The following is a 24,327-nucleotide window of genomic DNA, read 5'->3' on the forward strand; positions in this document are numbered from 1 at the left end:
TATATGTCATGAGTAAAGGCTAGTTAACATCTAAGGAAGTATGTTTATGCATTGTGCATTATTTACACTTTGCCCTTTACCCAACTGCCCAGTGCATGTTCTTCTTATTCAAAAAGGCCTATGGATCTTTGGGCATAAAAATTCAACTTTTCTTCTTCTTCTGTTATTGTCTACTACTATATTCTCATACTAAGACTCCATAAAGTGTCTGTGAATGAATGTTCAATTTGCTATAAAAGTTACAACAACACAGGCTACAGGAATGAACAATTCTAGCATTAATAAATTACAATTTTGTTTATACTTTCTGGGTGTGTTGTACTTTTTTCTGGTTCCCTTTTGGGGGGAGGTAGTTTCCCAGTGGCTATCAGATAGTGGGGGGATGAATAAATAAATAAATAAGTCCTTTGACATTAACAGTCACAGCACTGTCTTTTATTCTTTTCCTGTCATCAGTTTTATCCACTGACTTCGGTAAAAGGCAAAGTTGATAAGGGGATGGTAACAGTGCCTAACACACAGTAGTCACTCCCATGTAAGATGAATGAATGGATGCATGGATGGAGTAACTGGAACTTTCAGAGCACTTGTGACCAGTTCAGACTTTGAAAATTATGGTTGACCTTTGGGAAAGGGTTTTTTTTTTAAGTTGCTAAAGGAATTTGTGTTCTTTATCTTAGTAACAAAGTTTTAGTAGCTTAACAAGTATATGGAGAATGCTGTAATAGTGGCATGACTAGTTGAAATTTTTGATCTCTGCTAAGGATAAATCATGGGGAAATGGGATTTCACTGAAGTTGAGGAAACAATGTATTATCCAGTGCGCAAAGCACTTCCCAGTGGTTCCTACTTTGATTCTGGTACAAGTTATAGAGAAAAGAATAGTGTAAAGTATAAAGGATAGTGTATTCTTTTCCTTTCTGTCTTTAAGCATATGAACAACTATGTTCTTGGTGCTGTTTGATGCCTTGCTACTTGTTAGCATTAAGATTGGCTATTGTTTTTTTTGAATATTTAGATTTTTGTGGTTGACTTACTTTTTCTCATTTTACTAAAATAAGGACATATAGGTGAACTAAGTTTTACTGCATTATATAAACCATGTCTTTGAAAAATTGTTGAAAATATATTTTATATTTTCTTCTATACTTTTCTTTTTTATGCATATTTTAACTGATTTTACATTTTTTATCTAGGTCACTTTTGAAATACACAAAGAAAACCTTGCCAGTATATTTAGGGAACACCAGGGGAAAGTTGGTGAAGAAATAGGGCTGTGTTCTTCAAGTCCAGTCCAAGCAGTCCCTGACATTATCAGGAATTTTAATGGTTCAGAAGGGTTTCAGCAATTAGATCCTAAGGATTCTCCTGCCTCATCTAATATCAGAAATGATGATGAAAAATCAAGTACTGAGAAGGCATATTCGGTAGACTCTGCATCCAACATTGAGCCACAAACTCATAATACATCTAATGAAGAAACGAAAAATGAACAAGAAAATCAGGAGTTACCAGATGATGTCACCTTAGAAGAAATACTGACAAATGAGACAATGAATGCAGATGATTTAGAAGTATCTTCTGAGTTATCAGAAGCTGTGTCCTCTAATTCTTTTAAAACAACTGGCAAAGATATAATGACCATCAGTGAAGTAACTGCCTCCTTAAATTCTCCTTCAGAAGAGGATGCTTCAGAGGTGCCAGAATTATTGGATAAGTCTATAGTAGAGGAAGAAGATGATGATAATTACGTGGAACTGAAGGTAGAAAGTAGTTCTCCTGAGGAAACCGGTCTACCTACTGAGTTCCAAGATAACAGTTTGTCTGTAGCTGCATTGGAAGCCACTGCAAGACTGGACTTGTCCAGTAATGACTGCAAACTAATATTTCCAGAAGAAAAACCTGTTACTGAAAAGCAAACTGATACTGAAACTCAAGAATTTAAAGATTCTGGAATTTTGACTTTGACAGCATCAGGATCGTCAGCTACCTCACCAGAAACTACTGCCTCTCAAACGACTGTACAATCAGACATTGGTCACATGGTTGAGGAAGAGAAGAAAACAACTGACCTTGCTAGAGAAACCAAAGAAATTAATGATTGTCATGATAATAGCTTAGAATCTCCCGCTGCTTCTGAGCAGAAGATTGCCAAATTGGATGTTTCCAGCGTTGCTACAGATACTGAGAAACTGGAATTGAAGGCCAATACAAACATGGAGGCGTCTCAACCTCATCGACCTGTACTTGAGGTGATTATTTGTATTGCCTTCTTGAAGTGTGTTTGCATTGAGTTAAAATGCAGCAAGTGGATATACTTTAATTTTACTTTGGAGTTGGTTTGTATGCTGTTTGCAAGTATATAAATGCAATGAATGTAGAGACTAAATTTCATGTGTTTGGCACAGAGTTTGACATTTTGTATGAGTTCATTAAATGGAAGCTTTTGTACTTTTTTTTTGCCCTACCCCAGCACAACCAAAAATTACTATGTTAACGTTTCAGGATTGGTATAATTTTCATTTATAAAGCAAAAGCCTTTTACTCGTTTGACTAACCCAGTAATAGTTAGCAAATTAGTTTTTCAACAGAATCTAGGACTACCTTCCTGCAGAACCCCCTGCCATTTTATAATTTTGTTTACAAAGTATGTGCCTTATAGTCGTTCCATGAGGTTGGTTTACTTTCTAAGAGGCAGGTGCTTTTGTGAGATGTAGAGGCCGTCTTCTCCTTCACCAGTATCTCAGAGGGACTCATGAGACAGTGGTTGGTTGCTCCTTGTCATTTTCCACTTTATTCAACGCTTACCCTCTCTCCCTTCTTCTATTGTTTGTTTGTTCATTGTACTTATTTTTGTTTGTCCTTAACTTAGCAAGTTTATAATCTAGATACTGCTTTTCTTTTATGCTAATATTCAAGACTAGTAACTTCTTGATTCTTGATGCTACACTGGCTGGTGATAATACTGACATGGTTCCAAGCTAATTACTGTTGAATTGTGGTAGTTTAGCAATTTTGATAGCTTTGCTTTAAATATATTAGAATATTAATGTCATCACTCACTGATGCTTTCTCTCTAATTTTAAATTCCTTGGTATCTTACAATGTGTTTGTTAGCTGAATTGTATAGAAGCTACTAAATTATTTGTTTTGCTAATGACTTCATTTGAAGTTGAACTTGTCTTATCACTGTTTAAAATTTTCTGTATTAGATGTCAAGACAACAGGAGCAGCCAGGGCAAGGTGTAGCCCCAGATGCAGCTAGTGGACAAAGGAGAGACTCCAGATCAACTATGTTTCGTATTCCTGAGTTCAAGTGGTCTCCAATGCATCAGCGTTTGCTCAGTGATCTATTATTTTCAATAGAAACAGATATACAGATGTGGAGAAGGTTTGTCCATATGTTTATTACAGACGATGTGTATAAACTTTGGTCTTTGTTTCCAAAGAAATTTATATAGTTTACACTTTACTCTTAATTTCAGACATATGGGTAAAAAGTAGGCTATAAATTATTTCTGGGGTAGAGTTTTATTGAATTAACTTATTCTCCATTATAAGAAGCCCTGTTTGGATTACAAAAACTTGAAATCCAGAGATTTTTCTTTAAAAAAATTGAAGATTTTCTAAAGCATATTTTATAGCCTGGAATTCACTATAAGGTAAGTCTACTAAGTGGGTTTAGTACAAAAGTACTAAAAAATAATTGGGATTTATGTATAACATTATTACAAGTCTCCAGTGCAAAGCAGTATACAGATTTATCCTTCATTGTGTGATTTATGATTTTAAAAGCGCCTCATTTATTTATTTTTATTTGTATACTATTCTTATTCTATTTAAAAGCATATTATGGCATTTCCTAAGAAAATGTTAGCAATTTTAAACAGCACGTTTGGCTTCATTTACCTTTTAATTTTTGCCACATGGGTTCTCAGTTTTGTTCCTAGTTAAGGCTAATTTGCCTCAACTTTTTATATCAGGTGTACGATGAATAGAATTTGTTTTAGCACCGAAGGAGGGCATGCATAGTGACCACTGTTATCATCTACTTCTTCTGAGGAAGTATAAACTCCCCAAATGTCTGCTGTATTGTTGTCTTTCCTCAGCTTTCAAGATGAAGCAAAAGCACCTTCTTATCTCCCCTACCCTCAAATAGGCAAACTGCGGTTTCCTTTCTTTAGCTTTATCAGTAAACATCATTTATCTTTGGACAGCCATTCAACAAAGACAGTTATGGACTTCGTGAATAGCAGTGATAATGTCATCTTTGTACACAACACAATTCATCTCATCTCTCAAGTGATGGACAATATGGTCATGGCTTGTGGGGGTATACTGCCATTGCTTTCAGCTGCTACATCGGCTACAGTAAGGACTTAACTACTATATAAAACTGGTGTGAAAACATGAGTGTTATGCATCCTTATTGATTAAAACTTGAATGTGGTTGTTACTATACATCATAAGGCCTGTAAATCAGAAGCAACAGAATTTTTTACAATTACCTGAAAGGACCTCAGAATCTGTTCTAGGAATAAAAGAACTAAAGAGAACATTGGTTTTCTAAGGATGAGTCAGCTAGTGAAGAGCATGATTGACAGTGTTTCACCTGTATGTTTCCAATGCTTTTTTTTTTTTTTAAAGATGAAATGACAAGTAAATGTTGAACTAGATTTTTGAAAGACTGGCTTTTTGTAAAATTTAGAAATTTGGGGAATGTATTGGGTAAAATTAAATTTTTATTAGAACATAGATGTAAATGTCAAACTTCATTCCTTACAGCATGAGCTGGAGAATATTGAGCCTACTCAAGGCCTTTCAGTAGAAGCCTCTGTGGCTTTTTTGCAGAGGTTAATCAGTCTTGTGGATGTGCTCATTTTTGCGAGTTCTCTCGGCTTTACTGAAGTCGAAGCTGAAAAAAATATGTCATCTGGAGGAATTTTGCGGCAGTGTCTCCGACTGGGTGAGCTGTTAAACTTGTTAAGACTTTAAAAATTTTCTGTAATCTTACACATAGTAAGTTAAAAATTATCTTTGCTCCTGTTGGTGGAAAAAAGTTTGCTAGGAAATTTGCATATGGCTACTTATTAACCTCCAAAGAGTGAAGGACTGTGTCTGTACTTTGCTGTAGTAGTAGTTGTCAAGTTTGACAGAGGGGGAAGGACATGGGTTTTGAAAAATCTACAAAGGTGATCTGGTCAGCATCTCCCTTCTTTCCCTTTACTTCTCAAACTTTAAGGTACATATGAATCACTTGAAGATCTTGTTAAAATGCAGATTTGATTCTGTAGGTCTTCGGTAGAGCTTAAAATTCTGTCTTTTGAACAAGTCCCAGGAGATGCTGACAAACAAATTTGAGTAGCAGGATTCTAAACTAGCATCATTCAAATACAGCCTTTATTCCGATAAACCGTGTTAATCTGTTAAAGCAGTTAATAAAACTGTTACGTCTTTGTTTTTCTACTGGAAGCAGTTCTTTCTTAGGTGAAAGTAAAAATACATGAAATGACTTCTTAGCTTTAACTGGATTTCCTTGAGGGAAGCAAAAAAAAATTTTTTTCTCTTTACAGAAGATTTTCTGGATCTAGTTATAAACACTGAGACTTTGTGAATTGATTTGCTTACTAAATGGAGAGAAGGAGGGAACCAAGAAATGTTAAGCTAAATTGTTAGGGTCCATGGCCATATGAAAACAGATGAGAAATAAGGCAGCTATGAAAACAGCGGAAGTGGAAAATCTAGTTAATAAAATCTTTTTCCACATTACAGTTTAGAGTCTGTTATATAAACTGAGGTGTACCTATACTTAGACCTTTTTGTACAATTTCTAATTTTACTGAACATGCTATTCAGAGTACTCTTAAACTTAGGATGCTTTAAATAATTTGGTATAACAGTTTCTAGAAAGTTGTTTTTTTAAATTTTAATTGAGAATCAAAATTGGTGAGTGTAACAAAACAAAAGCTATCATTTATTTACTACTGCCATTTATCTTTATTGCTAATCTTCACATGAATCAGCTATTACTTTGTTCCTTTTATTTGTGAGGGAATTGGAGCTCAGAGAATTAGGAAACTTATTGAATATTCGAAAGGTATAATTGGTGAGGCTGGACTTTGAATAGTTTTGTCTAACTAATGGCTCCTCCTTTCTGCTATAGTATACGTCTTTAGACTTCTTATTAGTAATATAATTAAAATATTTAGTCTTCATTGCTTTTGTATACACCCACTCCTCATTTATCGACATGGTCAGGTTCCAAAGACCAGGTTGTTAAGTGAAAATCAGGGTATGTGAAATACCTGCAATTTCCTGCCCCGGTCTCCCTTCCTCCCCAGCCCCACCCCTTCCAGCTCACTGGCCGCGGTCCCTGTGGACCTGTGGCAGTCACGGGCTCGCCCTTGCTCTGCTCACAGTGATCAGAATCCATGTCGGAGGCTGCTGGCCCCGTGTCCTCAGCTGTCAGGTGTCCCAGCTTGGTCTCCGTAGTATACTCGGTGCCGGAAATGGGGCAGTGTGGGCTGGGCGGTGCCTCGGCCAGGGGGGCAGCTCTGTAGACGCAAGTGTGGGGCGGAGGGTGGGGCGCACCAGGAGGAGCGAAGGGAGGCACCACCCAGAGCTCAGGTGGGTGGTGGGTTCTGCCTGGGGTTAAATACCTCAAGGCAGCGTTGTTCTTCCCTTCTTGCGTCCTGGACAGCTGCATGGCTGGGGTATTCGGGTTGGTGGGGTTGTTAATTCCCGAAATAGTCGGATAGAATTTTTACTGTTTTTTTTTAGATGAAGGTATGCAGAAGGAACTAACTTCTCATTAAACAATTAGTACACATTGTTATGTGACATTGGTTACCAGCCCTATGACATGTCAACACTCCCTTCTCAACCATGGGTTCCCTATTACCAGCTTTCCTGTCCGCTTCTGCCTTCTAGTCCTTGCCCCTGGGTTGGTGTGCCCCTTTAGTGTCCTTTTTTTATGGGCCTGTCTAATCTTTGGCTAAAGGGTGAACCTCAGGAGTGACTTCATTACTGAGCTAAGAGTGTCCGGGGACCATACTCAGGGTTTCTCCAGTCTCTGTCAGACCACTAAGTCTCGTCTTTTTTTATTTTTTGTGAGTTAGAGTTTTGTTCTACATTTTTCTCCGGCTCTGTCCGGGAGCCTCTATTGTGAACACTGACAGAGCAGTCAGTGGTGGTAGCTGGGCACCATCTAGTTGTGCTGGACTCAGTCTGGTGCAGGCTGTAGTACTTGTGGTCTGTCAGTCCTTTGAACTAATGTTTCCCTTGTATCTTTAGTTTTATTCATTCTCCCCTGCTCCAGATGGGGAGACTTTTTACTATTGTTGCAAATGCACAATGTCAGATAATGAGATAGTGGATAAGTGAGGAGTAGGTTTATACTTTTTAAAACCTTTCTGCCTTCCTAAAAAAGACTATGTTTCTAGAATTAGAAGCACAGAGTTCACTATACTCAGGGGGCATTAAATTTAGAAGCTAGGGAAATACTCTGTCTTCCTCATTTTGTAGCTATAGAAGAGAAGAAAGTGCTAGTTCAGTCTACTCCAACACCACTTGTTTTTAGATGTGGATATGGGACTCAGAAGGTGAATTGTCCAAGATCACTTAATAGATTATGGTTCCAAACCTTTTGCCATTGAGTTGATTCTGACTCATGGCAACACCATGTGTTATAGAGTACAACCGTTCCATAGGGTTTTCTTCGCTGTAATCTTTGTGAAAGCTGTTTGCCAGTCCTTTCTTCCAAGGAGCTGTTGGGTGGGCTCGAACCGCCAGCCTTTAGGTTAGCAGTTGATGGCAAACCAGGCTCCTAGAGGATACTAAGCTAGGTAGAAAAATCCCAATGTTCTGGTCCCTGGTCTCCTCACTCTCATCCATTCCTGGGGGTGGGGATGAGTAAGGGGAGGTGAATGACAGAATAATAGTAATCCAGTACTACTAAGACTGTTTGGTACAGGAAATGTGATGTGATTTTTACTTTCTAATACAGATCTTAATTTGATTTTATGTTATCTATGACAAAGGTAGTATAAAAAGTTATTTTGTGGGTAGGATTCCAAACTTGACTGTTTTCTATATTCTTCTTTCCCTCCCTCCTACCCCTTCCTTCCTTTCTTCCAACCCTTGTTGCCCTCTTTTGGCACCTTTATGAGCACTTTCCTTTCTCAGTTTTTCTCTCTGTTAGTCATGTAGTTGTCTGGTGGTATTTAAAATCCCCACTTTACATAAGTTTTATATTTTGTTCCTAATTTTCTGTCTTAACCTTGTTCAGTTCAAATTTCTTGAGTACTACTGATTTGGTTGGGAATTTAGATGATTACTTGATAAACAATTTCTAGTCAAGTGTGGATGACCAATTAGCCATTTAAATTTCAAAATTAATTTAAAATTATTTTCTAAATAAATTTCTAAATAGGCATTTGCTTGATTGGTGGAGCTTTAGAGAGATCATTTTGGACAGATCATTTATTAATCAAATTCTTTTCTCTATCTCCTGCCTTCTAAATGGAAACCCTGGTGGTGTAGTGGTTAAGTGCTACAGCTGCTAACCAAAAGGTTGGCAGTTCGAATCCACCAGGTGCTCCTTGGAAACTGTGGGGCAGTTCTACTCTGTCCTATAGGGTTGCTATGAGTCGGAATCAACACAATGGCAACCGGTTTGATTTTTTGGTTTTGACCTTCTAAATATTTTTAATGAAAACCAGTAATAGTTAGATCCTATAAATGCCATATTATCTGTCAGTCTCTAATATTACACTTTAATGATGCAGTGCAAGAGAAACAAGAAGGTTGCCAGTTTAGCTATTTTACCTTAATGAAAGTAATGGAAAGTTACCACCCTGGACTAGCTTGTATCAATCTGATATGCTTTCCATTTTCTTCCACTGTTCCTTTTAGTTCTTTTCTTCTCTTTTTCTTAATAAGAGATCTTTTCAGCTAGTCTAGGTAAGACCTAAGAAACAGTAGTCTATTATTAAGAGTTCTCAACTTTTGCCCTTTTAGCACTGTGCCTTAAGATAGCTAACAAAGTCAGAAAGTACTAGGTAATAAAATCCAGGACACATTTTAGCAATTTGCTGAAGGTAATCTGTTTCAAATAAAATCTTTTGTAACTTGTATTGTGTAGGTGATTTTTATCAATTCCGTATTCTTAAATATAGTTTTCTCTTCTTGCCCAATCTTTTCCATAAAATGAATTGCAGTGTGCGCAGTGGCAGTAAGGAATTGCTTAGAGTGTCAGCAGCATTCACAGCTGAGAACTAGGGGAGATACAGCAAAAGGCCAGAAGACAGTCCGTAGCCTGATTTCCATGGGGAAATCTGCAGCAAAGGTAAGAATACAGACTAATTGGTTTTAAAAAAAGCAAACTCTTATGATTGAGATCTTAAATTTATTTGTTCACTTCAACCCAAAATTAAATAAATTTGACAGAGTTCCCAGCATGGTTATTTTTAAGCTGTGGATATAACATTCAAATATTTGTGTTTAAATATACAGTAAAGATTTGATTATACTTAATCTTGTCTGCTTTTCTAAATGTTTACTTTTCTTGTTTCTATGATTCCTTTTCCTTCAGCTATGTCAATTTGTATTTCATGTACTTGATGGGGTAGCATACAGCTTGTTTTTTCCTGCAGGATTCTCTTCTATACCTCCCTCATGCCCTACCTCCCCCCACCCCACCTCCTGCAAATAAAAAAAGAAAGAAGTTGGGTGGGGCTGGACTGGAAAAGGAATGTTGTAGCCTTGCTTTTCTGGTTCTTAGAATACTGTGTGTTTTTTTTTTTTTAAATGACTGTTTAATGTGTGTGTGTGTGTGTGTATATATATATTTATATATATGTATTTTGTCTTAGAGTCCAGTGGATATTGTAACTGGTGGTATATCTCCAGTAAGAGATCTTGACAGACTCTTACAAGACATGGATATTAATCGACTCAGGGCAGTCGTCTTCAGAGACATAGTAAGTTACAGTATTTCTTTTCGCCAACTCTATTAGCTGATACGTATTTCTAATTCCAAAGTATTTAGAGTGAGAACTCTGTGATGTAAAGTAGTCTAGTAGAGATAGGAAGGCCTAGAAACAAGTTCTCTCAACAATGATTTTAGAATGTTAGACTATTGGAAAGGATTATCTATGTAAATGGAGTTAGTATATCAGAGTAAGGGTACTAAAAAGATAACACATTATTATATACTAAGCACTGTAAGTGTTTACCTGTACTTAAGTCCAACAGCTTCTTGAGTTGTGTACTTTTGTAATTCCCATTTTATAGATGAGGAATCTGAGGCACAGAGGACTTAAGAACTAGTAAATGCTGACAAAACTAGTAAATGATAGAGCCGGTTCAAACCTAGCTAATTCCAGATTCCACGCTGTGAATGTAATAAAATGTTCGACTTCTGAATGGCATGTTATTGTACTGAATACAGAATATTTTTTTCTCAAAGGTGTATCAGTGTGATATAAAGGTGCATGATGAATTGTTGCTCTCAGTGTGGTGTTACTTATTTTTTTAAATGAAGGTTTTGTTTTAACTAATTCCAGTAAAGAATATGGCTGTTTCATGAAGAAATTTTAAGTCACATGGGAGAGAATAGAGATGAGAATAAAAATCATTGGTAATTCCACTCACCAGGATTTGAAGTATTATTAGTTAATATTTATTGAACACTTACACTACATATTAAGCACAGTACTGGATAATCTAAATATGTATTAGATATAAATTTCTTGTAAACTTGATAACCTCAGTTTTTCATTTTCCCTTCTCTTTTCTCTAATGTTTTACTCCTCTCTTGAGTTCTGCTCTAAGTTTTTATATACTTGTAGGATTTGGAGTATTATCACTAATTGACAATTTTTGAATACTTACTGCATATTAAGGACAGTACTGGTTGCTCTATATCTGTTATCTCATTTAATAATCTCACAATAATCCAATGAGAAGATACCATATTAGGTTAAATAATTTACTCAGGAAAACACAATCAATAAGAGATGGAAGTGGGTTAAGGACCTGGAGAATCTGATTCTTGACATTTTAATCTTACCCATTAGGCTCTGCCGTCTCCCTAGATTTCAACTTGCTGCTTTTTGGAAGCCATTATTATTCCTTTAATTAAGAATCTATCCACCTTCTGTTTCAGAACTCTCTGACATTGCTGACTTGGGTTCATTTTGGGACCAAATATTGCTATTTTTTTTCCTCTTCTTGGGCAGTGCTGAGTCTACCATCCCATACCTTTGTATTTCCTAAAATGATCTTTAAAAATTTAGAGGATGTTACTCTCTTGTCTTAAAAACTCTCTGATGGCTTCCCATAACACTTAAAATAACATCCAGACTTCTCACACTGGTTCTGTATGATCTGACTCGTGTGGACTTTTCTAACCTGTTATTATAGCACAATACTTGGAAACAGAATCAGAATATCTCATCTGTCTACCATGTTACTCTTGAAAGTAATAGTTTTGAACTTTTTATAAATATTAAAGTTATATGATCTTAGGAGTTTTAGAAAAGAGAAAGATCCTATTCTCAAAACTATATCCCAGAATTTAGCTTCTTCTAGCATAAGCAGACCTTAATGAAAAGGGAAATACATTACCCTGAGGAAAAGTATTACCCTGAGGCTAAGAAATAAGGTTTTTAATTTAAGTTCAAATTTGCTTTTTCACTTATATATGCCTAAGAGATAAGTTACTTAATTCTCTAAGCCTTGTGTTGTCCAAATGAGTTACTGAATGTGTATGAAGTACCGTATTTTTATGCAAATAACACGCACTTTATACTTTTTTGCCAACCGAACAACTCCCTCGCATGTTATTTTCATAGGCGGTGTTCATGTTATACATGTGGGTGCATTATTTATGTGGGCATGTTATTTGTGAAAAAATACGGTACATAGCACAGGGCCTGGCTCATCGTAAGTATTCAATAAATGGCAGCTACAATCTATTTCAGGAGGTAGGATTTGGACATAAGTATCTGTGGGGTATTTGTTATTTGGGGTCAGAAATCAAGCATACACTATAGACTTCATACTGTAGTTAGTAAACATAGGACATATCAATGCACTAAAAGAGAGGATTTAGATAGGCATAAATAAGTTAGAACAGATTAACAAGTTAAAACTAAGTATGTTATTTGCCTAAATTTTTAATATTGATATCATTAGCAGCAGATATTATAATAGATGGCACAGTTGTGCCAGAGGAACAACATAGGCGTGTCTAGACAAAAGGGAAAGTGTACATTTATCTTTTCCATCAAGACTAAGAAGTTCTTGCACATAACCCTTAAAAAAATTCCATAGATTTTTATCAGATTACAATTTTATCTAACAGTTGCATCAAGTGTTATGTTCAGGTAGATGCACATATCTTACTTTTTCCTGAAACTGATTGTATCCAAATCTTTTGACACTAGTTATTTATTAACTTTTAGTTTCATTTCTACCATTAGTTTTTGTTTATTTATCTACTAGGCAACAATGTTTTTTGTTTTCCTTATCCTAAACTTGTCTACTGATTGAAATACCTTTAGTTTTTAGGATTTGGTGGAAAAGTTTGAGTTTTTCCTGTAAAATAATTTTAGTTCAGAGCTATTTTGAAAAAGTTATCACAAGAATATTGATATGTGCAGAATCCCCTAGAATAGCCCATTGATGTACAGATAATATAGGTGAACTGTGGAGCTAAGATGAAGCCTGAGAGGTTCTAGAGATCAATATAGTTCATCCTGGTCTTTCTTTTGGCAGACACTGTATTTTCAATCCTGGACACATGGTTGTCTGTACTATTTAAAATTCTCTTAAGAAGTCCTTTGTCATTCTGTTGTGTATTTGATTCTTTTTTCTTGGATGTTGGTCTTTTAGCAAAACTTTATTGTATTTTTTACATATTGTAATTTATATGATTAGAAGTAAAAAGTCAGTTATCCACATATAATAATAATTACTGTTTAATCTTATAAAATACATTAGGACATATCTCTTCAGATTCAGTTACTTATTTATTTTAAATGAGCCAGACTCTCTTTCCATATTATGCAAGTATAAAACTTCTCATTTAAAGGTATTTTTCCAAGAGTCTTTGCTTAGTATTTGCTCAAGTGGAATTAATTACTATTTTCTGTGTATATTGAAAGATTTGTGAACATCTATTATATTTAAATATCATCATGTAAAATAAAATGAAAACGTGTTGTGTAGCAGGCATAATCAACCACTTTTACTTTTTCCCAGGAGGATAGCAAACAGGCTCAGTTCTTAGCCTTGGCAGTTGTGTACTTTACCTCTGTTCTTATGGTCTCCAAGTACAGAGACATCCTGGAACCCCAAAATGAAAGGCGTAGCCAGTCGTTTAAGGAAACTGGCAGTGAAAGTGGGAATGTATCACTCCCTGGTAAGTTTCCATCTTTTATTTCCTGGCATCCAAGTTTCAGGTAAAACATTAGCTACACATGATAATAAAAAAATATTGATTCTGGAACTTAAATCTATTTATGTATGAAATGAGATCACATTTATTTTTTCTAATAACTAAGCATTTTAATTTTTTTGAATCTCATGCAATTAATTGCAATTGAAAAATAATTTCTGTTGTTTAAATTGAGCCATCTACTAAGAGATAAATAAGAAAAAAGGAATTAAAATTTTTACAAAAAAAGAGTTAAAATTTTTTGTTTACTGAAGCATTTGCTGTGAAGAATAAGTAACTCATATTTTCTTAGGAGAGAGCTGGTGGTGCAGTGGTTAAGCACTTGGCTGCTAACCAAAAGATTGGTGGTTTGAATCCATCAGCCACTCTGTGGTAGAAAGATGTGGCAGCCTGCTTCTGTAAAGATCACAGCCTTGGAAACCCGGTGGGGCAGTTCCACTCTATCTTATGTGGTTGCTGTGAGTCAGAATTGACTCAGTGGCAATGGATTTGGTTTGGGTTTTATTCTCTTAGGAGAGACAGACTTGTTAAATAACTGTATAATTGGAGTTTTAGAAGTAGCTGCCAGTTTTAAAAGTATTGTTATAAAAGTAGCTATTACAATTATTGAAGTAGCTATTTTAGTTATAGAAGTAACTGCCACCCAAAGGAGGAGACTTATTTATTTAATAAATATTTATTCATTACTTACTAGATACTTGGGTATATTTATAAATAAAACAGATATGTATCTCTGTCTTCATGGAGCTTACATTCTAATGGGAGGATATAGAAAATAGCAATAAACATATTAAATAAATTGCGCAGTATTTTAGAAGGTGATTAAATGCTAAGGAAAAAAAAAGAGTGTAAAAATGTCAGGAATGACTGGGGGAATGGGGTGTGGATTTTACTCTCAGGGAAATGGGGAACCATTGGAGGTTCTTGAGTATAGGCATGTCCTCTAACTTACATTTTAAAAGTGGCACTCTGGATTCTGTGTTGACAGTAGACCCAAGAGGGCAAGGAAAATCAAAGTTTTGTTATCTATTGCTGTGTAACAAACTACCTGGAAGCTTAGTGGCATAAAACCACAAGCATTTTACTCCTTTTAATGATTCTGTAAGTTAAACATTTGGCCAGGGTACAGTGGGGATGATTCATCTCTGCTCTAGATGATGTTTGCTATGGTAAAACATCTAAGGTGGCTTCTTTACTCACTTGTCTATTATTTCTGCTAGGATGACTTCAGTAGCTGGGGCTGACTGACAGAAATGGCTCATTTGGAACTGTATGTTGGAGGCCTTGATATTTGCTGTCAGCTGGATTTCTAGGTTTTACTTCATTAATTCTGAGAACCTCTGTCTCTCCACATGGCTCTTCATACAGTATCTCTACATGTTCTGTCCAGCAAGGTAGCCAGATTTTTTGCAGAGCAGTTCTGGGAATCCACAAGTACAAAAGCTGTCAGACTTTCTTAAAGCTTGGGTCCAGAATTGGCATTGTCTTAGACTGGGTTTTCTAGAGAAGCAAAACCAAGAAAGTGTATAAATGTATATATAGAGAGATTTATATAAAGGAAGTGGCTTACACAGTTGTAGAGGCTGGAACGTCCCAAGTCCGTGGGCCAGGATAGAGGCGTCTCTTATCGGCAGGGGCTGCTGAACCCAAGATCGACAGGTCAGAGAACAGGGCTCTGGCTCACAGCCTGCAAAGATCAATGAATCCCAACATCAGCAGGCAAGACCGCCAGTAAGGTGCTAGCTCAAGCCTCGAGAACTGGAGGTCAGAAAAACAGGTGCCAGCTGCAAGATACAGGGTGAGCAAAAGCCCACGAGACCTTCCAGAATGTCTGATTATATTCGATGCAGGCCAGACGCCCAAGGAAACTCCCTTTCTCTTGATTGGCTACTCACAGCAGATCCCATCATGGAGGTGATCACATTATATCAGATCTCATCATGGAAGTGATCACAACATCATACGACTGCCAAACCACTAAGAATTCATGGCCCAGCCAAGTTGACACACAACCTTAACCATCACAGGCATTGTGCTACCTCTTCCATATTCTATTGGTTAAAGTAGTCAACCCCATCCCTTTGTAAGGGGGTGAATACCAGGAGCCATGGTTCAATAGAGACATTAAAGTAACCATCTACCATTACCAGTTAGGAGAAAATTGTAGTAATCTGGAGCGGTAGCCTTATGAGATGGTGAGAAGCAGATTCTGGGTATATTTTGAAGATGGAGACAACAGGATTTTTTAAACATTAGGTGTGGGTTATGTAAAAGAGAAGATGGTAAAGAATGATTCCAAGGTTTTTATTGTTAGCAGTGTAGAAGACTAAAGGGAAAGAGAATAAATTCAGTGCCTTTATGATGTCTTTTAGAAATACTAGAGAAAATGTAGAGTAGGTAGTAGTATGTAAAAGTCTGAATTTTGGGTTTTTTTTTTTTTTGCATAGTGGTTTTATAACTTTGAGAGTGAATGAGATCACTAAGGGAGTAAAGAAGTACTAGAAGTAGCTAGAGAAGATAAGAGGACCAAGGACTGAGCCCTAAATCACTCCAATTCAGGAAATCAAGGGTGTTAAGAAGGAGCACCAGTGAGGTATTAGGAGAAAAACCAAGAGTATGGGTTCTGGAGGCTAAGTGAAGAAAACATTATCAAGTTGGAGGTAATGATCAACTGTGGGTGTTAAGTCAAAGACTGTAAGGACTGAGACCTGACCACTGGATTTTGCAAGATGGAGGTTTTCTGTGACTTTTATAAGAGCATTTTCATTGGAGTGGTACTGATAGTAAAAATGAAGCAACGCAGAGAGAAAAGGGGATGCTCTTGTTGAACTGGATTTGAGGAAGCCGTGTTAGAGGTATAGGTCTTGGGATTATTATGCAGAGAAATGACAGTGCATAAAGGCACAGAAGCTTGAGACATTGTATTATGTTCAGCAAATAGCAAGTAATTTGGTGTTTCTGGTGTATAATGTGTCATGGCAAGAGTAACAGGAGATAAAGTTGGAGTATAGTCATTTGATAAATATTTATTGATTACCTGCAATTTGCCAGGCATTGTTGTTCGTGCTGGAGATGCAGTGGCAAACAAGACAAATTCCCTGCCCTGATGAAGTTTATGTTCTAATAGGTTCATATTATTGGATAGTCTTGTACTTTATCCTAAGGATTTTCGACTTTTTCTATAGACTAGTGACTATCAACCTTGTGTTGCCACCCATTGATATGATTAGCTTGGAGGGTTTTAAGTGGTATTTTATTATCAATAATACTTATAAAATCAATGTTTGTTGATAATTAATTTTATCCTTGTATATAATATAAATTTATCATAAAAACGTGATTACTATTAAAATGTCATTAAAAGTATGGTAGGCCTTCTTGTTTAGGAAAGGAAGTAGCAACAGGTCTTATCTTGTTCTCAGCCTGTGATTTTTATCCCATTCCTGAGAGTATTGTTTCTTCCTGTCAACATCTTGTCCTTGTATGTTGGGTTAGGAAAAAATTGATATTTTCTGTTGCAGTCAGCAAGGGCCCCATCAAAATGTTTCAGATCTGGAATTGATTTAATGTAATAGAAAAGGATAGACTAAGCTATTGTGATATGTGAGATGATGAGGAATTAAATTAGGATAAACGATATAGAAAAGAGGTGATCTGAACACACAATACAGGGGAAGTCAGCACAACCGGACTAAATGAGAAGCTAAGAAGTTACCTGAATACAACCAAATACTTCAAGGGACAGAGTAGCAGGGGCAGGGGTCTGGGGACCATGCTTTCAGGGGACATCTAGGTCACTTGGCATAACAAAGTTTATTAAGAAAATATTCTGCACCCCATTTTGGTGAGTGGTGTCTGGGGTCTTAAAAGCTAGCGAACTTTTAAGATGTCTAAGATACATCAATTGGTCCCAGCCCACCTGGAGCAAAGGAGAATGAAGAACACCAAAGACACAAGGAAAATGTTAGCCCAAGAGACAGAAATGGTCACATAAACCAGAGAATCTGTCAGCCTGAGATCAGAAGAACTAGATGGTGCTTGGCTACCACCAGTGACCACCCTGACAGGGAACACAACAGAGAGTCCCTGACAGAGCAGGAGAAAAGTGGGGTGCAGAACTCAAATTCTAGTAAGACCAGACTTAATGGTTTGACTGAGATTGGAGGGACCCCAGAAGACATGGCCCCCAGACTCTGTTAGCCCAGAACTGAAACCATTCCTGAAGCCAACTCTTCAAACATAGACTGGACTATAAGACATAAAATGATACTCGTGAAGAGAGGGCTTCTTAGCTCAAGTAGATACACGAGACTAAATGGGCAGCTCCTGTCTGGAGGTGAGATGAAAAGGCAAAAAGGGACAGGAGCTGGTTGAATGGATAGGTGAAATCAGGGATGGAAAGGAGGAGTGTGCTGTCACAGTATAGGTAGATCAACTAGGGTCACATAACAATGTGTGTATAAATTTTTGTATGAGAGACTAACTTGAACTGTAAACTTTCACTTAAAGCACAGCTAAAAAAAGAACAAAGGTGGTCTGGAAAAATGTTAATGATTTGCTCCCATTGCGAGAAGCAGAGAATTTGGCAATGAATATCAGCTCATTTCTATACAAATTAATTGTTACTACTTGCCTAGAAGTATCTCAAATTGGAACACTTTTTGATTTTTTTAATCTGTATTCTTAAAATGATTGCTGATTGATACAGCAGAGAAGTGGTTGATTATGTATATGCAGTGTATTTGGGTCTTTATATGTTAACAATTGTACCTTTCTTATTCTTTAATTTTTACTGTCTGTTTTAATTATAGGCATAGTTACTCAGTACATTTTATAGATTGTTTTTACTTTTTAGTAACATCCCATATATTCCATAATTTGAAATAATAGATGGAATAAGGAAACCACTAAGATTGAATATATGTTTTAAAGTTGCTTCTAAATATTTTAATTCTTTTTTTCCCTCTGTTTCTGGGTAAGATGTAGAAAATCCATCAGCAGCATTCAGCCCTGTAACTCAGGCATCAGTGGAAGAATCAGAAAGCACAACATCTGCACGAAGGAGAGACTCGGGCATTGGGGAAGAAACAGCTACTGCAGTAAGGAGCCATGTGGACGCCGCTCCTCAGACAGCACCTCCAAGTGTCAGTGCAGGACCTGATGCAGTCAGCGAGGTGCTGTGCACTCTTTCTTTAGAAGTCAATAAATCTCAGGAAACCAAAAATGATGGAGGAAATGAGTTGGATAACAAGGCTGCACCATCAGTTCCAGTTTCAAAAAATGTCAATGTGAAGGACATTCTCCGAAGCTTGGTTAACATACCAGCAGATGGAGTCACAGTGGATCCTGCCCTTCTACCACCAGCCTGTCTTGGAGCTCTTGGTGATCTGTCTGTTGAACAACCTGTGCAGTTCAGATCTTTTGACAGGTACTGTAAATAGTCTATTGTTCTGATATATTTATATTTCTACATTATAAAGATTTAAAATTAAACAGAATTCAGTTTAACTCTGCTAAATTTTTCAGCTTCAGCATCAGCAGAGGATGTTTTGATCTAGTTTATAAAAATAACGAGGATAATTTTTTTGTATAGTTTGTATACCATTTCAAATTTTTATTTATCAACATATCAATAAGATGATATTAAAAAGTTTTAATATAAAACTTGCAAGTTGTATGTTAAATACTATGTTTTCTTTGGTTATAACAGAAATATCCTCTACTTACAAATGGTTATCCTTGACTCCCTGGCCGCCAGTACCATTCTATTCGTTTTGAAAAAGCTAGTAATCTGTGGTTTCAGCAGTTTCAGGAATTGAAGATGTTCAGAGCCCTGAGAGCTTGAGAAAGCTGACTGCAGATTCTTCACTATGTTGATTCTAATGCCTTAAAAAATGTTTTGCTACTTTACCTGAAAATTTTTATTGTATATTGTTAAGCTTTCTGAAATTCTGCTAAGACATGTATTAGTTATTAAACATTCTTTTTTTAACAATATTTATATTTGGATGTAAGCTCTAAGTTACAGATTAGTTGCAAGTATAGTACAAAGAACTTTCATTTTTCTTGAGCCACTTGAAAGGAAGTTACTGACACAGTGTTCCATCTCCTGTGAATATTTTATTGTGTATTTCCTATATAACTGTACATAAAATGTTCGTTGATAAGGAAATTAATGTTGATATGTTACTATCTTATAATCTTCCAACATCTTTCAAGCTTCATTAATTGTATCAATAGAGTCCTTCATAGCAGAAGGATGCAGTTCAGAATTACGTGTTGCATTTAGTTATGTCTCTTTATTCTCCTTCAATCTGAATGATATCACCAGAATTCCCTTTTGCTATCTACTTCGATATATCAGTATATCTCTTGAAATGTATTACTCAAGCATGATTTTGTAAAGTTAATAACCTACTTACTTAAGGCGTTAGTAAGGCATAGAATTCATTTCTACACTATTTTAAAAGAAATAAATGACCTTGACAAGTTCGAAGATTACAGCCCAGGTATTTTGCACAGTGTCCCTCTAGTTAGATTTGTCTGATGTTTCCTCAGGATTAGATTCACGATTAGTGCATTTCAACAGAAGTATCACAGAAGTGATGCTGTTTCTTCTTGTTGCATCCTATTAAGTGGCACATAAATTTGTCTAATTACTGATTATGTTCACTTTGATCACTTATTAAAATGGTATTTTTCTAGGCTTCTCCATTGTAAAGGTACTTCTTGTGGGAGAGGCACTGTGAATCTCTATAAATATTCTATTTCTCAACAAACTTTCAATTCATTCATTTTATGGCCTCCTGGTTTCCTAATTTATTGAATAGCTTGTTATTATTTATGTTGGTGCTCAAATTGTCTCTGATTTGGCCAGTGGAATCCCTTTCAAGTTGACTTCTGTTTTCTTGTGACATGTCCCCATCATAGATTCATTTTCTCTTGATGAATGAATGTTATTGTTATTCACATTCATTGTTGGAACATGCAGTGATATCTTTTTTAGTTATTCAGTCTTTCTCCCACAGTCAGGTTGTTACTTATTTCTTTATGTCTCCTGTATTCTTTATTTCTTCTCAGCTCCTAGTTTTCTACTTCAGAACTGCTATGGATTGGCATATTATATACTCAAGCTTTTTATATTCTTACTGTCTTAGTTATCTAGTGCTACTATAACAGATATACCTCATGTTAATGGGTTTAACGAACAAAAATTTATTCTCTCACAGTCTAGGAGGCAGGAAGTCTGAATTCAGGGCGCCAGCTCCAGGGGAAGGCTTTCTCTCTCTGTTGGCTCAAGGGGAAGGTCCTTGTTATCAGTCTTCCCTGGGTCTAGGAGTTTCTCAGTGCAGGGATCCCAAGTCCATAGGACGTGCTCTACTTCCAGCTCTTCTTTCTTGGTGGTAGGAGATCTTCCTCCTCTCTGCTCACTTCTCTCCTTTATGTCTTAAAAGAGATTGACTCAAGATACAACCTAATCCTGTAGTTTGTGTCATGTCTCATTAATATAACTGCCTCTAATCCTGCCTCATTAACATCATAGTGGGTAGGATTTACAACACATAGCATAATTACCTCATATCACAAAATGGTGAACAACCACACAATACTGGGAATCATGGCCTAGCCAAGTCGACACACATTTGTGGGGGACACAATTCAATCCATAACACTTACCAAAATGGTACATAAGAATCTCTGAAATTCAAGCTGGATTTGGAAGAGGATGTGGAACAAGGAATATCATTGCTGATGTCAGATGAATCTTGGCTGAAAGCACAGAATAACAGAAAGATGTTTATCTGTGTTTTATTGACTATACAAAGGCATTCAACTCTGTGGATCTTAAAAAATTATAGATAACATTGCAAAGAATGGGAATTTCAGAACACTTAACTATGCTCATGAGGAACCTGTACGTAGACCCAGAGGCAGTTGTTGAAACAGAACAAGGGGATACTGTGTGGTTTTTAAAATCAGGAAAGTGTATGTCAGGGTTGTGTCTTTTCATCATACTTTTTCAATCTATGTGCTGGGCAAATAACCTGAGAAGCTGGACTGTATGAAGAGGAAGGTAGCATCAGGATTAAAGGAAGACTCATTAACAACCTGTGATATGCAGATGATACAACCTTGCTTGCTGAAATTAAAGAGGACTTGAAGCACTTACTGATATAAATCCAAGACTACAGCCTCCAGTATGGATTACAGCTTGTCAGAAAGAAAACAAAAATCCTCACAACTGGACAGGGAATAAGGAGGACCAAAGAATTAATGCCTTTGAATTATGATGTTGGTGAAGAGTATTGTATATACCATGGATTGCCAGAAGAACAAACACATGTTGTGTCTTGGAAAAAGTACAGAATACTACTTAGAAACCAGAATGGAGAGACTTCGACTCACTTACATTGGACATGTTCTCAGGAGGGGCCAGTCCCTGGAGAAGGACATCATGCTTGGAAAAGTAGAGAGTCAGTGAAAAAGAGGAAGACCCTCAATGAGATGGATTGACACAGTGACTGCAACAATGGCCTCAAACAGCAATGATTGTGAGGATAGCACAGAACCGGCCAGCATTTTGTTGTACATTGGTTTACTATGATTCAGAACCGACTCAAAGGCAACTAAAAACAACAAGATTCTCTGAAAGAACACCGGGACTATATAACTTCAGTGGAGGGTTTTCTTGACATCCTCTGCCATTTTGACTTCTCTGCCTCTTCTTAAAGATTAGGGAAATGTTCTGGAGTTATGAGACAGAAGTTTGCATTTTATATAAATGGCATATTGGTATAACTGTATTATGGTATTATAGATATAGTGACTACTAGATTCCAATGCCTTTATTTTTAAAAAACTTTATAACACATGAATTTCAATGGAATTCGAGATTATGCAACAATATCATTAAGATCACATGTAAGTAAAATTTTGCTGAAGATAATTCAGAAACAGATTCAAGAACCTAACAACAGCATAACATGGGAATTAGAATACTGGCTCTAGAAATTGGCTGAAACTGGTTTTTAGCCCTAGTTCTATCACTTATTAGTGAATTTGGACAAATTACTTCTCTTACGCCTAAATTTCCTCATCCCTAAACTGTGGATAGTAATAATGCCTAAAATTAATCTATAGCAGTAAGTGTGAAGAAACTACTCATTACATGTTGTCATGGATTGAATTGTGTCCCCCAAAAATATCTGTCAACTTGGCTAGTCTTTGATTCCCAGAATTGTGTGATTGTCCACTATTTTGTCATCTGATGTGATTTTCCTGTATGTTGTAAATCCTAGGTCTATGATGTTAATGAGGCACAATTAGAGGCAGTTATGTTAATGAGGCAGGACTCAATCTACAAGATTAGGTTGTGTTTTAAGTCAGTCTCTTTTGAGATGTAAAAGAGAAAAAGCAAGCAGAGAGACAGAGGACCTCATACCACCAAGAAACAAGAGCCAGGAGAATAGTGTGTCCTTTGGACCCGGGGTCCTTGCCCCAAGAAGCTCCTTGACCTGGGAAGGTTGATGACAAGGACCTTCCCTCAGAGCCCACAGAGAGAGAAACCCTTTCCCTGGAGTTGGCACCCTGAATTCAGACTTCTAGCCTCCTAGACTGTGAGAGAATAAATTTGTTTGTTAAAGCCATCCACTTGTGGTATTTCTGTTAGAGCAGCTCTAGATAACTAAGATACATGTAAACTTTGTATCATATAGAGTGAGACATTTATTCACTGCTGCATTCTGTTGTGTGTGTATTGTTGTTACCTGCCATCAAGTCTGCCCCCCGATGCATGGTGACCCCATTTGTGTATATAGGCACTAAACACTTGGAATATATATTATAGATAGAAGGGTTATAGTCTCAGTATATGCACTTAGTGCTAACACATCAGTAAAATGACTAATCTGCTGAAAAAATGGACAAATAATAGGAACAGGTAGTTCAAATAAGAAGAAATACTGCTAATATGTAAGTATGTAAAAATGGTCTACATCATTAATAATGAAAGAAATACATATTAAAATAACTATGCGATAATGTTCTGTTAAATTAGCAGAGATTTAAAAGAAGATGGTACCCAGTGCTTGTGAGAATATGAACATTTTTTATACTGTCATACTGGGAGTATTTTAGCATCTATTGGAGAGCAAATTGGTGATATTGATAAATCTTTCAATTATATTAACTTAGTAATTCTACTTCTAGAAGTTTATCTGAAGAACCATATAAGTATAAGAGGAATTTCATAATTAAGCTAATACATATGGAGCTTTTTTATTCTGTAAAGTACTATTTTAAATGCCTACCTTAGAGATGAAGAAACTGAGGCACAGGCAGATTAAGTGAGTAGCCTCAGTCCTTAGGCAAGTAAAGGGTGGACCTAAGGTTTGATCCTGGCTAGCCCTTGGCTGCTGGGCCATGTAGCCTTTCACAGCAACTCTCTTTTGTAGTAGTGCATTGTTGGTTTATTTATAGTTACCAGTCTATGAAGGATTGATTGCATATGTTATTTTCTCTACATAAGGTAAATAACTATGCAGACATTAAAGAGAGAAAAAAAAAAAGCAGAACAATATGTATTGATGTGAAATGATGTTGAAGACATTAAGTGAAAAAGCAGTATACAAAATCATTTGGAATTTATGATCCTGTTTTATAAAGATAGATATGTATGTTCATACACACCTAAAAAAGTATTTATCAAATTGTTAATAGTAGTAGCTATGTTTTGAGTGGAGTCCCTGGATGGTGCAAACTGTTAAAGTACTAAGCTGCTAACTGAAAGGTTGGAGGTTCAAGTCCACCCAGAGGCACCTCGGAAGAAAGACTTGGCAATCCACCTTTGAAAACTCAGCCATTGA

The 24,327-nt window shown here is 36.5% G+C and overlaps 1 protein-coding gene across 5 annotated transcripts in view; it reads left to right on the top strand.

The window, feature by feature from the left end:
- Positions 1–24,327, top strand: part of LRBA (LPS responsive beige-like anchor protein) — an 840,314-nt gene that overhangs the window by 194,765 nt on the left and 621,222 nt on the right. For all 5 annotated transcript variants that reach the window (XM_023733554.1, XM_023733553.1, XM_023733556.1 and 2 more), the window contains exons 23-30: positions 1,197–2,252; positions 3,213–3,391; positions 4,218–4,371; positions 4,786–4,966; positions 9,219–9,346; positions 9,873–9,980; positions 13,267–13,426; positions 18,443–18,890. In XM_023733554.1, the coding sequence (XP_023589322.1) occupies positions 1,197–2,252; positions 3,213–3,391; positions 4,218–4,371; positions 4,786–4,966; positions 9,219–9,346; positions 9,873–9,980; positions 13,267–13,426; positions 18,443–18,890 (2,414 nt within the window). The remainder of the gene's footprint in view (positions 1–1,196; positions 2,253–3,212; positions 3,392–4,217; positions 4,372–4,785; positions 4,967–9,218; positions 9,347–9,872; positions 9,981–13,266; positions 13,427–18,442; positions 18,891–24,327) is intronic.

Source organism: Trichechus manatus, unplaced genomic scaffold (assembly GCF_000243295.1).
Source record: "Trichechus manatus latirostris isolate Lorelei unplaced genomic scaffold, TriManLat1.0 scaffold00059, whole genome shotgun sequence".
NCBI classification, from domain to species: Eukaryota; Metazoa; Chordata; class Mammalia; order Sirenia; family Trichechidae; genus Trichechus; species Trichechus manatus.